The sequence below is a fragment of the Elephas maximus genome, chromosome 25 (genome assembly GCF_024166365.1).
Source record: "Elephas maximus indicus isolate mEleMax1 chromosome 25, mEleMax1 primary haplotype, whole genome shotgun sequence".
NCBI classification, from domain to species: Eukaryota; Metazoa; Chordata; class Mammalia; order Proboscidea; family Elephantidae; genus Elephas; species Elephas maximus.
The window spans coordinates 48081513-48098169 of NC_064843.1; the positions used below are offsets into that span (position 1 = coordinate 48081513).

The window sequence follows — 16657 nt, forward strand, 5'->3', positions numbered from 1 at the left end:
AAATAGAACAGTTAGTTCAGAGAAGCACAGCTGTTTTCAATATTGAGACCAGAGAGAATTTTTCTCCTGTGGACCCTCATAGAGGAGAATCAACAATTACATAATTAGACTATCTCTAGTAATGGCCTTTTGGTGATCTCAGTGTAAGATTTAAAGGCTGGTTTCTTAAGAGTGTTCCTTAATATGGTCCGATGATATCCTGCCAAAGGACAACTCAAAGGAAATGAGATTTTGTGGTTGGCCAATGTGTCAGACATGTCAATCTCTGTTGGTCTGATGTAACTAGGGATAGATATTGTAACATCCAAAGCAGCAGTTCTCAACCCTGTCTGTATGTGAAAAATCATCAGGGGTAGTTTTAAAAACACAGATGGCTAGACCCCGCACCCATGACACTCCATACATATCATTTCTTTTATTCAAGGTGTTGGTAAGCTTTTAGCATCAATGAATTCAGGATTATGCTCCCTGAGAAGTTCCAAGAGTACATTGAAGTGAGAAGCAATGACTTTGCACAGTCAGCCAAACTGATAGGACAGGTTGATATACCCACTCCTCCCTTATTGACATGCTTAGGTTCCAAGGCCAGGTCGTTATGTGAAAATTGGCATTATGCAAAAATGGAGGATGACTGCATCAGGTCACAAAAATGGAGGATGACTACATCATTACATAACTGCCAAATTATATCATTACATAATTGCCAAACCACTGAGAATGATGGCCCAGCCAAGATGACACATAACCTTAACTATCACAGCCAGTGTTACTCACACCTCAGCATTCATAACTGCCAGACATATGTTATTAATGCACAAAATAGTTGGATAGTAGATTTTTACTATTGTCACAAATGTGAAATATCCAATAACAAGATAGTCGATAAGTGAGGAGTAGGTGTAATCTTTTTAGAAACTTAAGGAGCTTAACAAGGAAGCATAGCTGAAAAGAAAGCCATGCCCCCAGTACTTGGAGATGAGCCACTGAGAACCCAAGGACCGAGCCAAGATGCTCCTGAAGGAGTTATTCTTGGTCAGCTCAAGTAGACGATCACGATCACAGTCATTTTCACCGAGGAAGAAATTTCAAGCAAGAATCGCCAAATGACCACCTCAATCATGAGAACATCTCAATAAAATATGTACTTCAAAATTATCTAAACTTGGCGTTATAATTTCAAATGGATTTCCCTAGGTAACAATTTGTAAAATATTTTCCTGATTAATCCAGTGTTGGGGCCTGCCCTGTGGTTAGCTATAAACCAGTAAGAATTTGGGAATTTTTCCAAGTAGGACGCTCCAGTTTAGAAGCATTGTCCTGTAGCCGTTCTTTCTAAAGCTAAGCAGAGAACAGGTCCAGCCATTTGTTAAGGCCTATCCTATTTCATAACGGGTCCTGGTTGCACAGTGGTTAAAGAGCTTGGCTGCTAACCAAAAGCTTGGCAGTTCAAATCCACCAGCCGCTCCTTGGAAACCCTATGGGGCAGTTACACTCTGTCCTATAGAGCCACTATGAGTCGGAATCAACTCAAGGGCAATGGTTTTGGTTTTTGGTTTATCCCTGTTTCATAGAGATGGGGGGAGGACATGTTCAACTCATTCAACACTGGTATCAAGTGATTAAGCTAGGTTCCAAATAAGGGGTCCACAATACTTTGCTGTTTTACCTTACATTTTGCTCAACCAGCAAGGGGAACCCCTCCTCAGTGACCTCTCTTTTCCCCAGGCTCATACCAAACAAAGGATATTGCAAATGTCAGACCCACACATAAATCTACATCAAGCTAATTGAACGTAGCCCAAGACTGACTCCGGAACACAGAGGAAAGTCAATAAACGTTTCCAGCAGTCCTTGGGTTATTACCAATAGATTTCTCCATAAGGCAGAAGGAGTGGAAGAGTGACCTGTAGTGAAAATAGCCGTGGCACCAGCTCACCTCTCTGCAATGAGAATGGTGAACTCTGAACTCCTGCTTAGCAGATTTGCAAGCAAGGAACTGGCACACCATTTAGATGAAACGTCTAGTCAGTCAATAGCATCATCATTTTGGAGAAGTGAAAGATAGCTTTGGAAAAAAGAATAATTATTAACCATTAACTGTGCCCTGGGTCTAACCATAGGAGACTCAATCTGTAGTTACCAAGGTAAGTGGGATCTCCAGATCTGAGCTGCTGGCGTTGACTTTCTGAAAGGCTCAAATTAACAAGCCTCTGAATAGTTTTAGGTGCCTTAAAACGTTTGCTCTTTTCTCTCATTAACTCTCTTTATCTTTAAAGGATGTAATTCAAGCCATCAAGGAAACTGCGTTTGTCACATCCGAGTATCCTGTAATTCTGTCCTTTGAAAATCACTGCAGGTATGAAATTATTCATTCTACTCCATGCCTCTTAATGTTGTTCCCTTATCCCCACTTCTGCTCTACATCTTCTAAAATAATTTGTTTCGTGAAGTTCTAAATACTGAATAATTCTCCAGCTTAGGACGCATAGTCTTGTGCAAAAGCAAAACGAAACAAACAAACCAAAAAAACACTGAAGTTATTTTAACGTGTTTTCAAAACGTTCCCTCTAAGCAGAAGGTCAGAGATTGGGACCCCTTGCATCAAGTTCCATCAAGCTGGAAGATTTGACAGTCTTTCTGAAGGCAGACTTCATTAATTTGAAAAACAGGTTTTATTCCGCTTACCAACTCTTAGTTTTGGCGTGGAATCTTCTTCTTTTCTAATTATACCAGTTAAAGTTTATGGTATTTAAAAGTACGTCTCACATTGACATCAAAAGGACAATCATGTGTTTCCGAGTGGGAGTTTTTAATTGTGTAGGAATGGGTGCTTTTTATTCTTGGACTGTTAATAGATGTTTGAATTTACAAATGCCAGTTCTTTCTCTCCAGCAAATATCAACAGTACAAGATGTCCAAATATTGCGAAGATCTATTTGGGGATCTCCTGTTGAAACAAGCACTTGAATCACATCCAGTATGTATTTTTAGCTAACCATATTTCTAGCATGAATGGATTTGTTTTGAAATTCGTTTCTAAAGGGTCAAGTAGTACTAGAGGACTAATGCTAAAGATCTTCATATTTATTTAAATTCTTTGGTACAGAAAGCTTTCGTCATGCTTGAGAGAGATGTACACAGAGAGACATAAGATAAACATCTGGTTCAAAACAATCTGGAAGACCGTGGGGTCTTAAGGTGTTTGCTTTTCCATCCAGAAATTTCATAAAGCGCTGGCTGTCCAAGGGCCCTGGTCTTAGCACTGCCGCTCAGCTTTAGTTACATGTTAGATTCACCTGGGGAGCTGTTAAGAATACCTGCGTCAGGACCCTACTCTTAGAGATTCTGGTTTGATTGATCCAAGGAAGGGCCTGAGCATGGTTTTTAAAAGCTCTTCAGGTGAGTCATATGTACACCTGGATTTCAGAACCCATGGGAGCATGTTGCTATGGAAATACTCTAGATCACACTCTCAACTCCAGAATAACTGCGGGCAATATTATGTATACATTTTTTGAGCTTCACTTTATACCTGCTAATTACTTCATAACTCCAAGTATTCTTAACCTGTGGCCCATAGATAGGCTTTTTGGGGTCTATGAATTCATTCTGAGGGTACACAAATATTTTGTATGTAATTATTCCAGAGAGTTCCTCACATTCTTAAAAGAATCCACATCTCTTAAAAGGAAAGTACTTTGCTACATGTGAATACTCAGAGGGGCTTACCAATGAGTGTTGTTTTTCAGAAGTGTGCCCATGGGGACTGAAAAACACATAGGAGACAAGTTTATTTGCATCTTTTGCCCCCGCTCCCCGATTCTCTTTAGCCTGCTTAAGCAGTGACTGTGGGCACCCTCCCTGCCCATATCCTGTGGCGCTGACTGTCTTCCCTGAACACTGGACAGACTTCCACCTGCCAGTGCCTACAGCGTTTTGTCTGAGGCCGTGCTCTGGTCACTGGAGCCAACTCTGCCCACGTAGAAGACAGGCCAGAAGTGCCAGAGAATTAACCTCCCCCTCCTCCCCAAGCTCCCTCACTCCTCAGGTGGGGTAACCTTGAGCATGTGTTCTCCACTCCCTCCCAGGTACCCCAGCAAGGGCAGACTCCAGTTGCCCACAGTGATAACTTGCTTGATAGCACACCTTTTCTTGGCCCCCCATCTTCTTTTTCTCATGTCTTCACTCCTTTGCCCATGTTTCCTGGGGTTGTCTCCCAAATATACTCCTGCACTTTAAATCCTTGTCTCAGAGGCTATCTTTAAGAGTACCCAAACTAAGAAAATGCCTGATCAATTGATTGATTAGCTTTACCTAGGCCCTCTGTTTATTATCTTGGTTGGGCTAAGGGACTTGTTTTTGTGGAAAGACCACTGCATTCTTAGTGGAGTGACACACGTACTATGTGAAAGGTATTATAGGAAGCCCAGGTAATATAAGTGGGAGCAAGACCTGCTACCTGAACTAAGGAGCTTTTAATCTTTGGTGGGAGCGGTCCACAGGACACAAATGAAAACACACAACTAAAGTAGGAGATGGCCTATGATGTGTTGAGTATTTGTTGGGGATGTCCAGGTCCAGGGGAGATACTGGAGAATGGATCGGTTACAGCCAGCTTCCCAAAGAAAGCAGTGTTCTGGCAAAGTGTGTTGTTTGAGGGAAGACAGGCATGGGAATGAATGTAGGCCCTTCCATGTGATGAGTAGCCTACCAATTCATTTTGAAAATGAATGGATGGGTGGAAGGATGGATGGTGGTTGGGTGAGTGGATTGGTAAGTGGGCAGGTAGATGAATGAGGGGATGAGAGATGGGAGAATGGATGACTAGATGTAAGACAGTTCTTTGGCTCAGAGGTAATAGAGAGAAGGAAGGGACACCTCCTTTGCAGACATAAATCCAAGTGAATGAAGCCATGGTAGAGTTTAGATTTCAGAAACGAGGACCACTGCCTTCTTTATTACCCGCAAAGCCACAGTCCCAAGGGTTAGGTGGGATCAGCTGACTGAGTTCACAGGCATACTGGACAGCCCAGCACTTGGGGGGATCTGGGGAGCCTCTTGGCCTCTGCCCAGGAAAGCTAATTCTGACCACAGCCATCAAAGTGATCTCTTTGGCTTCACCAGACCCTTGAAGGCCTGATGTTTGGCAGTAAACCCTTTCGAAACACACCACCCCAGCTCTGACCTCAGCCCACTGGGGAAAGTGGAGCAGCTGTGCACCTCTGGAGACTGCCTGGGTTTCAAGTTTGCAGCCTTAGTCTAAGGCAGAGTTAGATGTGGTGGGTTGGTTCCTGTTGGGGAATAAAACTTTAAAAACTGTGCTGAGTGCCATCTAGTGGATGCTGGGTTGTATAACTCATGGGCCTTCTTGCTCCTAGTCTGGGAACGAAAATGAAGAAACACAAACAAGCTGTCTGTCATTAACTCAGCTCTCTCTTGTTTATCTCTAGCTCGAACCTGGCAGGATCTTGCCATCCCCCAATGACCTCAGAAGAAAAATACTTATCAAAAATAAACGGCTGAAACCTGAAGTTGAGAAAAGTAAGGCAAATACACACACATGACGGAAGTACACGTACACGGTGTGTTTGGACGGTTCAGTTTTCTAGAATGAAATCACTGAGTTTTTAGGGGAAAGGAGTATAGTGGTGATGTTATATGTGCTTTTCTTTTCAAAGTAAGGTTGCCACATTTCCAGTTATGTTTAGTTTCCATGAACTAGTTCCTGCTCTGGGAGAAACATATGCCAGAATTTAGAGGGGTCCCAAGGAAAAATGGAGCCCTGGTGGTGTGGTTAAGAGCTCGGCTGCTAATGAAAAGGTCGGTAGTTCAAATCCATCAGCCACTCCTTGGAAACTCTATTTGGCAGTTCGACTCTGTCCTATAGGGTCACTATGAGTCTGAATAGACTTGACGGCAATGGGTTTCAAGGAAAATGGAAAAGCCATTTTAGAATTTATCAAGATATAAGGAACTGGCCTCTTTTAATTTTATATACTTGCAAGTCCTCTTTAATAGTTTTTCTTTGCAGTTTACCCATGTGATATATGCATACCTGAGGATCCTAGCTAAACACATGGGTTTGTGAGTGTGCATATGTGTGTAGAGAGGGAGAAAGGATTTTGTATGGGAAATTTTTTTCTTTTATTTTCTTTCAGCTTATTTTTTAATTCAGTGAATTAATAGCACCAAATACTGGTATTATTGTGCTGTGTTTTCCCCAGGTATTCTAAAATAACATTTAAAAATGATATGAATGACTGTTTATTATGAAAAAATAATATCACAGAAAAAATGCAAAGAAAGTAGCAGAATAATTCCAAATTTGTTACACACACACACTTTTATACATATATGTGTGTGATATAGATAAATGCATATACAAGTACATGTTTATACATATACACACATTTTTTAACAAAACTGAGATCGTGTTAAACATACTGATTGTCATTTTTTCTTCAACCAGTTGAGTATACCTGCATCCAGTAGTTTGTAATTCTACCTACTAATTCCAATGTATGAAACGTTATAGTAATTCATTATATGTAGTGTAACTAACCAGTCCTATAAAAACAACAACGGTAAGAATACTTGATGTTCATTTGTACATTTTTTGAAAACTTCTCGATGAAATCAACTGGGACAATTTGAGTTGCTTCGCCAAAGCCTAAGGAGCAGTGGTGGTGCAATGGTTAAGGGCTTGGTTGCTAACGGAAAGGCTGGCACTTTGAACCCGCCAGCCTCTCTGCAGAAGGAAAGACCGGGCAATCCACTCTCATTAAAGATTACAGGCCAAGAAACCTCATGGAGCAGATCTATTCTGTCATATAGGGTTTCTTAGAGTTGAAATCAGCTCAGTGGCGCACAGCAACAGCCAATGCATGTGCACATTTTGTGGTCTGTCTTGTTATACTGTCTTTCAGAAAAGTTGTACCAATTTGCACTCACACTAACAGTGAGTGCCTGTTGCACAGCAACATCCTTAACACTGATCATTGGCCATCTTTTATGTATGTGCCTAACTAATAGACGAAAACCAGTATCTTATTTTTTTATTTGTATGTCTCTAATAACTTTTTTTTTTTTTAATAACTAGTCTCTTTATATATCCTCGCTGATGATTTTCCCCTGCGTGTTTACCCGTTGTTCTTTCATTTCGTTGGTCTTTATTTTTATTTATTTGTGAGAGCTTTTTATATATTATGGATAATAACCCAGTTGTATCAGTTGCAGATACTTTTTCTTGAAGTTTTTTTCAGTCTCCAATATGCATTTCTCTTTTTCTGTTACATCTTCACCATAGTTGTTAATAAACCTTGGTGAGAACCAGATTCTCCAAATTATGGGCTTTTGTTATCCAGCCTTAAATCCTTTACAATGACTGAGTTCCCCTCTCAAGCCTGGTGACCAGAATTTTGGGCAACCCACCCATGTTCCAGTAGTTCTTCATCATGTGCGTAGACTGTGGCTGTTACATGTTCCTTAAGAAGCCAAGACCACCAGAATGGGTGGCGGTAGCCACTACTGAGCCTCAGGAATGTGCCCAGTAGGTGCCTCGACAGTGCGTTTTCTTGCCGTTTTTATTTCCTTCTCGGTGTCCATCTTAAAGCCCAGGTTTTATAAGTGATCTCATACCTGTCACTGTCTCCTTGTTGTTGGTTTTTAATAACAGAACAGCTCGAAGCTTTGAAAAGTATGATGGAAGCTGGAGAATCTGCTGCCCCAGTTAACATCTTAGAGGATGATAATGAAGAGGAAATAGAATGCGGTAAGGTGTTTTATTTTAAGTTATATGTCTCTAAAATACTTTTTAAATTAAGAAAAACATGCATTTTCCTCAGTAGCCCCTTATACAGATAGTCCCAGACTTACAAAGGGGTTCCTTACGATGACCCTGTCATAAGTCGCTTCTGACGTAAGTAGAAACTTCTTTTTTTTTTTCAGTTCTCATGATTATTGCCTTTTATTATCAGTATTATTATAAATCCAATCTTTGAACATCTGCGAGAGAACTTTTAAGAATGATAATATTAGCAAATTATGTACTGCAACATTGTATGTCGTACATATTACAAATGATAAGATGCGCCAAAAAAAAAGACAATTGTAAGTGCGCTTTGTTGTCACTCCTATACGTCATTACTTGGGGACTACCTATATATAATGGTGCTGTTTTTATTCTTAGTAGTCAGGAATGTATTCATGGACCAACCTTAATCTTTTCGTATTTTTCCAAGTATTGTTCCTTCTCGTTTATCTAACCACTAGATTTTTGTGGGTTAGTCATCTCCCTTTCTGTCATGCATTCAGCTGTTCACCTGAAATTCACAGCCAGGGTTCCCTGAAGCCTGTGCTGCAGAAGGCAGGGGTTGGAATAAAAACAACATTCTGCAGTCTCCTCCTATAAACAAAACCACGAATTCCAGTCTCGTTAATGACCACAATAGTAAGGCCAGTTAATTTTTACTGTATGGCTGTATTATTGTGGTGAGAAATAATACTTAAATCTAAAAGGCCTATTTCTAGTCATCAGTAATCAGGACCATTTAAAAACTATGCTGCCATTTTCTTTAAAGCAATTGATAACCAATAGAAATAAATCCAATAAAATATGATGCTAAAAAAAAAAAGGAAGGAACATGGGTAGAGACCCTCAGGTGAATGATTGGCTTGTCTGAACACACAAAGTGAACAGGAAATTCAAAGTCAGTATTAAAATAATAAGCCTAAACAAGATTTTAGTATGAAGTATTAAGAGAAAGGTATCTCAAAACATCAGTAAAATGGCTACTAACCAAAAAGTCAGCAGTTCAAATCCACCAGGTGCTCCCTGGAAACTCTTTGGGGCAGTTCTCCTCTGTCCTATAGGGTCGCTATGAGTGGAATCGATTGACAGCAATGGGTTTTTACAGTGCCCGTTACATTATTTCATGCTTTTGCAAATAATAAACCTAAACAAGATTTTAGTATGAAGTATTAAAGGAAATGTATCTCAAAAGATCAATAAAATACTCCTAAAATATGAAAAGATGAATATTAAATAAAATCAATTCCTTAAGTTTCACAGATGATAATCAAAAACATGTAAGGCATCACTAGATTCTGTGTCCTGGTGAGACACAGTGGTTATGTGCTCAGCTGCTAACCAAAAGGTCAGCCATTTGAAACCACCAGCACCTCCGAGGGAGAAAGATGTGGCAGTCTGCTCCCACAAAGATTATAGCAAACCCTATGGGGCGATTCTACTCTGTCCTATAGGATTACTATGAGTCGGAATTGACTCGATGGCAATTGGTTTTGGTGGGTTTATAGTCCAATAAAACAAACTGTGGAAATAATGGAATACATTAACAAGAAAAAAAAATAGTATTAATAAAAATAATGACAACAACTACTACTGTTGTTGTGGACCATGCAGTTTACATCACTGTTTCATGTCATCTTCACACATAAATGAAGGAGTCGTTACCCTCATTTTTCACACGAGGAACCTGAAGCTCAGAGAGGTAACATAATTAGTATGTGGTGTAAGTGTTATACCAGTCAAGGTGTATGATTCTTAGGTTCTGTCAGCAATACATGGCCTAAACTCTGGTCTACCAGTTGGCTGTAATTAACGCTGAGATTATAATATGATCCTAGTATATATGAATGACTCTCGTCTCCGATTTAAATACATTAACCCAGCAGGCAAGAGAAAATCAAGCGTAAGTTCAAGAGGAAATGGTTGCCTGGGGACTGCAGAAAATAGAAAAGGCTCTCAGTCAGCGAGTCACGATCCCTCAGCTATCATGCAGTTGTGCTAAGATCCAACCCCAGAATTATCTGACTCTAGGGTCAAGACCCTTTGTATCTTACCATACTGCCATTCTAATATACAGAAATACGAAGAGAATACAAGTGTGTAAAATAGTTGTTAAAAATATTTTTAAGAGAGAAAGAATATAACTGATGAAAAGCAAAGATGCAAAGATTCCCAAGCACACACTGTAGTCTAAAATGAGGGTCACTATGATTCCAGTTACCCTTAAGGCTATTCTCCCGCCTTCTACACATGTATGGTAATTGTTCTCATAGGCAGAAAAACATTTGCTGCTAGAGACTTCCATGTTATTCCAAAATATACTTGAGATTTTTACTAAGTCTTAGCAGAAATAGCCACATGGGATACTATGCAGGTAGGAAGTACCTGAGAGAAGAGAAGCATCCACCTGAATTTCCCTTGTAACACACAGAGGCTTCCTCTATACTACTTAGTGTATAGGATTCTTAGGTTATGTCAGCAATATATGGCTTTAGTTCTGGTCAACCAGTTGGCTATAATTATGCTAGTGACACAGCATGATCCTTGTGTACAGGAATGACTCTCATCTCTAATTTAAACACGTCAACACAGCAGGCAAAGGAAAACCAAGCATAGTTCAAGAAGGCATGATGCCTAGGGACTAGTTAGGTGGGGTTTCGAATCAGAAAGAAATGTGGCTCCTAGGGCTGGTGAGGCAAACAGTGGGGAATACCAAAAGTTGTATGTGTCTGTGGGTATGTCTGCATACACGTGCAAATTGGAGAAATGATCACATTCCTTCATACAACTCTTTTAAAGTAGCTATTGAGTCCCTACCAATTGTATGGGACATGTTCCTTGCCTTTAAGTAGTTTACATCTGGCTGAGAGGTAAGACTAGACGTATATGAAATGGAAATAGAATTGTGATGGTGGAGCCTTCACAGTCTTGGTTACAAACCAGAAGAAGGCAGCCCAGCATCATGGAAAGAGCATTGTGCTAAAAGTCAGAATTCTAGGTGCTCATCTTACTCTGTGACCTCAGACAACTCGAATCACATCCCTGAATCATTTTCCTCATCGGTAAGATGAGGACAATGACTAGATTATTTCAAGGCCTAGTCCAGCTCTACAAATCCTTTTCTTGCCCAAGACTTACATGACCTACTTTCTTTTTTTTACTTGTCTTCCTCCCCTCTCCAGACTATCAGTCCAGAAGAGGAAGTTGTCTGTTTCCCTTGCCCGTACCTACTTCCCATGAGTGTAACACCTAACACAAGGTAGTCCCCTCAAGAAATCTCTAATCGAAGATATCATCAGTTGAAAGGCACTAATATTTTATGTACCACTAAGAAAAAACACTTCCCAAAAATGCCCATAGAGTGAAGGGCACATTACAAGGTCAAAAGTATTAAAATATAGGGAAAAATACATTTTAGAATTAGCAAGACCATTTCCAATAGGTGATCCTTTTTTCCACCAGCAGCCTTGAATGGAGTCCAGAGTTCTTGTCTCTTTACTGGATCAGTAGACCAAGTGCTTCTGAGTTTTCTGTCACAGTCTGGGCCATGCTCCTTAGATACCAGCTTTATTTAACGCCACATTTTTAGCTCCCCTCCTAGCATGAGCCTGAGGATTAAGTTCAGAATTTTTTAAACCTAAGCCAAGTTTGGCAAATGGTTTACAGGAGCAGTACAATCCTTCTAAGGTCTTTCCTTTTTATGCCATGCCTCTCCAGTCTCCAAGTCCTTTAAATTATATCAGTAGTATTCAAGCGGACATTTTCATATCATTTTCAAAATTATCAAATTATGTTTTCTTGCGTGTACCTCGTTTTCTCTCAGTGTCATCGAAGATCATTGTATCCTTTTATGAGTCATAAATAGTCCTGAGGTGTTTGAGGCTTTAATTTTTAGGGTTAGTGTTGTGCTGGGTTGAACATAGCTTAACAAAATACATTAAGCATAAGTGTGTCGAACATGCGAGAGGTAGGAGAAATAGAAAAATAAACAAGATGTGGTCCTTGACCATGAGTAGTTAAGAATTTGGTAAGAAGTTTACTTGAAAAAGACTGCATATTTAAATGTTTGCATTTCCTTTTAGCACCCTTTTCTTCTTTAAAAGCACTCTGTTCTACCGGAGATGACAGACAGGATCTGACTGCTTGGCAGTATTTTGGCTTCATAGATTTTCCTTTTGTCTTCCACGCAGCTGACCCAGAGGAGGAAGCTCATCCTGAATTCAAATTTGGCAATGAACTTTCTGCTGATGACTTGGGTCACAAGGAAGCTGTTGCAAATAGTGTCAAGAAGGTCAGCATCTTTGTGTCCTTTTTCTGTCATGACTCTCAAGAGATAGCAGCTGCTAGTTATGAAATTCTGGAGATGGGACAACCACAAAAGAATAAGTACCCTGCAATTCCCCTTCTAAATTGCTGAGAAGGACAAAAGTCTCTTCATGGGGACTGGAATTGACATTGAACGAGACACACACAAAATATGAAAGGACATTTAAATTACTCATTAATCACATACGGTTTTGACCACTACCCATCTGGCCAATATCCTTTAAATGTTATCATTGATTGCATTACTACAGGTGAATGGAGAGACCACAAAAGCATCACAATAGCAAAGGTTATTAACCTGTTGAAACCATCAGGAAAATGACCCCTGAATAGCCCAAGCCAAGTTCTCCTTAGAGAACCAGTTCTACAAGTTAGGAATCACCTTCCTAATGTAGAGTAAGCATGAAAATATTTCCACCTGTCAGCCAAGAGAAAAATATTATGTGTACCAACTATGTGCCAGGCACAGTCTAGACCATGACAATTGAGAAGAGTCAAAATACACTTACTTTCTGCCCTCATGGAGCTTATAGTCTGATGGGATTTTAGGGGAAGACAGTAGGGAACAGAAAACAAACAGTCAAATAATAATAGTATGTGATAAATGGTTTTATGAAAATAAAAGCAAGTGCTAGAATTTGGCTAGAGATCCAAATTCAAGGAGTCAGAAAAACCATGGCCTCTCTTAAGACCTAGGAGAAGAAGCTTCCTTGCCTTTTTCCTGGCTTCTGTTGGCAAAGCCAAAACCAAAACCTATTCCTGTCAAGTCAGTTCTGACTTCGCAACCATACAGGACGTAGTAGGACTGCCCCACAGGGTTTCCAAGGAGCACCTGGTGGATTTGAATTGCCAACCTTTTGGTTAGCAGCCATAGCACTTAAGCACTACACCACCAGGGTTTCCTGGTTCCTGGCAGCCCTGCGCATTCCTTGGCTTGTAGCTGTGTCACTCTAGTCTTTGCCTCCATCTTCATATAGCTGTTTTCCCTCTGTGTCTCACTTTGTTGCTTCTCCTCTTTTGTAAGGACAACACTCACATTGAAATTGGACCCATCCTATTCCAGCATGACCTCATGTTAACTGATAACATCTTCAAAGTTCTGTTTCCAAACAAGGTCACATTCACAGGTCCTAGGAGTTAGGACTACAGCCTATCTCCTGGGGGACACAATTCAATCCACAACAGCCCATAACATGTAAATATGTGTTCACATATATTTGTATAAATATATGTATGACTCTAAAAACTAGGATGTTGCCTTTTGGAGATGTAAATATTATTTTCTTTCTTTAATTTAGGTTTCAGATGATCTTGAACATGAAAACAACAAAAAGGTAGCAAAAATTGCCTTACGTATTTTGTTTTCATTACATGACACCCATAGTGAACATTTTGTACTAAGTATTGTTGCTCTATCTTCCACCGTGGAATGTCAGGCATACTGTTTGTAGGTATAATATGCATATGCTTGATGCATTTAATTATCAGAGTCTTCAAGAAGAAGAATTAATCACAGTGATAGAGTTATTAAATCCTAATAAAATCACTGAACGAAGGCAAGTGAATAAGAGGCCTAGACCTAAATCATTAATGAATTTCCTACAAATAAGTGTTTGGTGCAGCAAGGCATTTTCGTAGGTGGAATCAGAGATTGCACTCCTAAAGTAGGGTGACGTAATCATCAATGTACTGAATTAGAAAATGAAAATGACCTAATAGGACGTCACATCCATAGATTAGCGTAAGAGAAAGGTGATCTTAGTTCCAACTACAGGGACATTCTGAAAGACCGTTAGTTAATTTCACATTACATACATTCTAGAATTTTCATTTGCTGTTGTTAGATATTGGCTTTCTTGTAAGGAAAATAAAGTTACATTTTTAGTTTCTTTTATCCTCTTCAAAATTCTTCATGATCATCGAGGTGCTCTTATTCGGTAAATATATCTGGTTTATTGTATGATCGTAAAGTTGATGACAGTCACGTGTAGAAATTTGCCTTGTATCTTGATCCCCACTCTTCAGAGCTTCAAAAAATATTGTCTTGTTCTCTGTGGGGTGCTTTCTTATTTGGAGTGATACCTTATCTTCTTATTGTCTAAATATTAAATTTATAAGAGTTATGAGTAAATCTTATCACAGTCTTCTTCCAAGATGCTGGTAAACATAACTCCTCTCTCTCCTACTAGAATTTCTTAAGGTACTGCAACCAATAGTGCACCAGTTGACTTTGGTCACTGCTATGTATTAGTTAAGTGGCTCTGACCAAGGCTTTTTAATCTTCAAGGCCTAAGTCTTCTCATATGATCAGCAGATACCCAAAAAACGAACCGGACAAAAAAACAAACTCGTTCCCATCGAGTCGATTCCTACTTATAGCGACCCTATAGGGCAAAATAGAACTACACCATAGTGTTTCCAAGGAGTGGCTGGTGGATTTGAACTGCCAACCTTTTGGTCGGCAGCCAAGCTCTTAACCACTGTGCCACCAGGGCTCTAATCAATAGATAGGACTTTAATACTTACCCTGCGGGGTTCCTGACAATAATGAAGTTGCACATGCAAAGAATTCAGTCCGGAGCCCAGCTTGTAGTATTGGTGTTATTTATTACCATTAAATACACGAGAAAGGAATCAGACATAACCCCTGCTCTTACTTGAGGAGTCAGGACATACCAAAATAAATAAATAAATAAAGTTTTTTTTTTTTTTTTTAAGTTACATTATGTACTTATTTATCTCAGGTTTTTATTGGCGAAATCCATTTGACGATTTAGAGTGCCCAGATTGTTAACAACTGAGACAAACAAATGGTCTGACCATTTTTTTACTCAGGAATTGATACATGTGACTAAGCCGTTTATCCATCTATATTCAATCTCTGCAGGAAATTTAGCTTTTCAAAGTTCTCTACAAAATATTGACTGCCTTCAAAGGCTTTATTCATTTTCATCGATTTTGTGGATTTTTTTTCTAATTTACCAAGAAATAAACTAAAGTTTTTGTTTTCTTTTCCTCTGTACAAAATAATGCAGTTTTAATATGTCCCATGTAGGGTCAGATTATTTGAAGAATAAACTTAAAAAAACTTCTTAGATATGGGATTAAACTCCAGAGCAGTGCTATACAGGGTGTGGTCCCCAGTGGGTGAAAATATGAAGAATAATACCTGCTGCACACATTTCATAGCATTGCTGTGAAGCTCAGTATAGTTCCTGGAATACTTTAAAGTCCTTTGAGAATCTAAAAATGCCCTAAAAATGTGAGACAGAGTTAATATTTAATTTTTACCTTCTTCTGCATTATTTAGAGCTACAGTAGACATTAACGTCTTATTTTATTTTCAAAAAGATTGACCATTTATTGTGCTTTAAGTGAAAGTTTGCAATTCAAGTCAGCCTCTCATACAAAAACTTACACACATTTTTATGTCACCCTAATTACTCTCCCTACAATGTGACAGCACACTCCTTCTCTCCACCCTGTATTTCCCGTGTCCATTCAACCAGCTCCTGTCCGCCTCTGCCTCCTCACCTTGCCTCTGGACAGGAGCTGCCCACATAGTCTTACGTGTCTACTTGAGCCAAGAAGCACAGTCCTTATCAGTATCATTTTATGTCTTACAGTCCCGTCTAATCTTTGTCTGAAGAGTTGGCTTCGGGAATGGTTTTAGTTTTGGGCTAACAGAGACTCCAGAGGCCATGACCTCTGGAGTCCCATCAGTCTCAGTCAGACCATTAAGTCTGGTCTTTTTACCAGAATTTGAGTTCTGCACCCTACTTTTCTCCTGCTCCATCAGGGACTCTCTGTTGTGTTCCTTATCAGGGTAGTCATTGGTGGTAGCCGGGCACCTTCTAGTTCTACATTAAATTTTTAAATTATCCTTTAGCATAATTGAGGAAGAAAAAAGTCTTTACCGTCTTTCAGTTTGGGTGTATGTGCGTGTGCAAATTAACTTTTGTAAGGAAGTCTGCAGCAGGCATCTATGAGTCCCACTGAAGTCACGGACGTATATTCCCTTCACTGTGCTTGTAGGGCCTGGTTACTGTAGAAGATGAGCAGGCGTGGATGGCATCTTATAAATATGTAGGTGCTACCACTAACATCCACCCGTATTTATCCACAATGATCAACTACGCACAGCCTGTGAAGTTCCAAGGTTTCCATGTGGCTGAAGGTAACACCAAAGGTTAAATGCAGTAGCCTTTTTGTCTGCTTTTCTTTCATTATGCCGATGGGCTCTGATCTGACTTGTTGCCATTTTCTTTTCTGGGGTGGGAACTGTTGCACCTCAGCTTATTTTTATTCCAAACACCGTGCATCCAGACTTGCTTGGCGTGCGGCGGCTCTGCGTTGTTGTTCTCGCCTTCATCCACAGGGTGTCTCTGAGAGACTGTGGATTTGTTAGCACAGGCCCTGGCCTTCAGCATCGCCTCTGGAGTTTCATATGCTTTTGCAAATCTGCTTTCATTAGAAACCAGTCTCCAAAAACATACCAAGTATTATAAAACTTGCCGTAATCAT

General features: G+C 39.8%; 1 protein-coding gene across 9 annotated transcripts in view; it reads left to right on the forward strand.

The window, feature by feature from the left end:
* The window catches only part of PLCB4 (phospholipase C beta 4), a 446434-nt gene that overhangs the window by 346533 nt on the left and 83244 nt on the right, over positions 1-16657 (forward strand). For 8 of the 9 annotated variants that reach the window (XM_049869961.1, XM_049869962.1, XM_049869959.1 and 5 more), the window contains 7 exons: positions 2277-2356; positions 2893-2977; positions 5451-5541; positions 7676-7771; positions 11998-12098; positions 13432-13467; positions 16169-16310. In XM_049869961.1, coding sequence (XP_049725918.1) covers positions 2277-2356; positions 2893-2977; positions 5451-5541; positions 7676-7771; positions 11998-12098; positions 13432-13467; positions 16169-16310 — 631 coding nt within the window. The remainder of the gene's footprint in view (positions 1-2276; positions 2357-2892; positions 2978-5450; positions 5542-7675; positions 7772-11997; positions 12099-13431; positions 13468-16168; positions 16311-16657) is intronic. The other variant, XM_049869965.1, reaches the window with a different exon arrangement.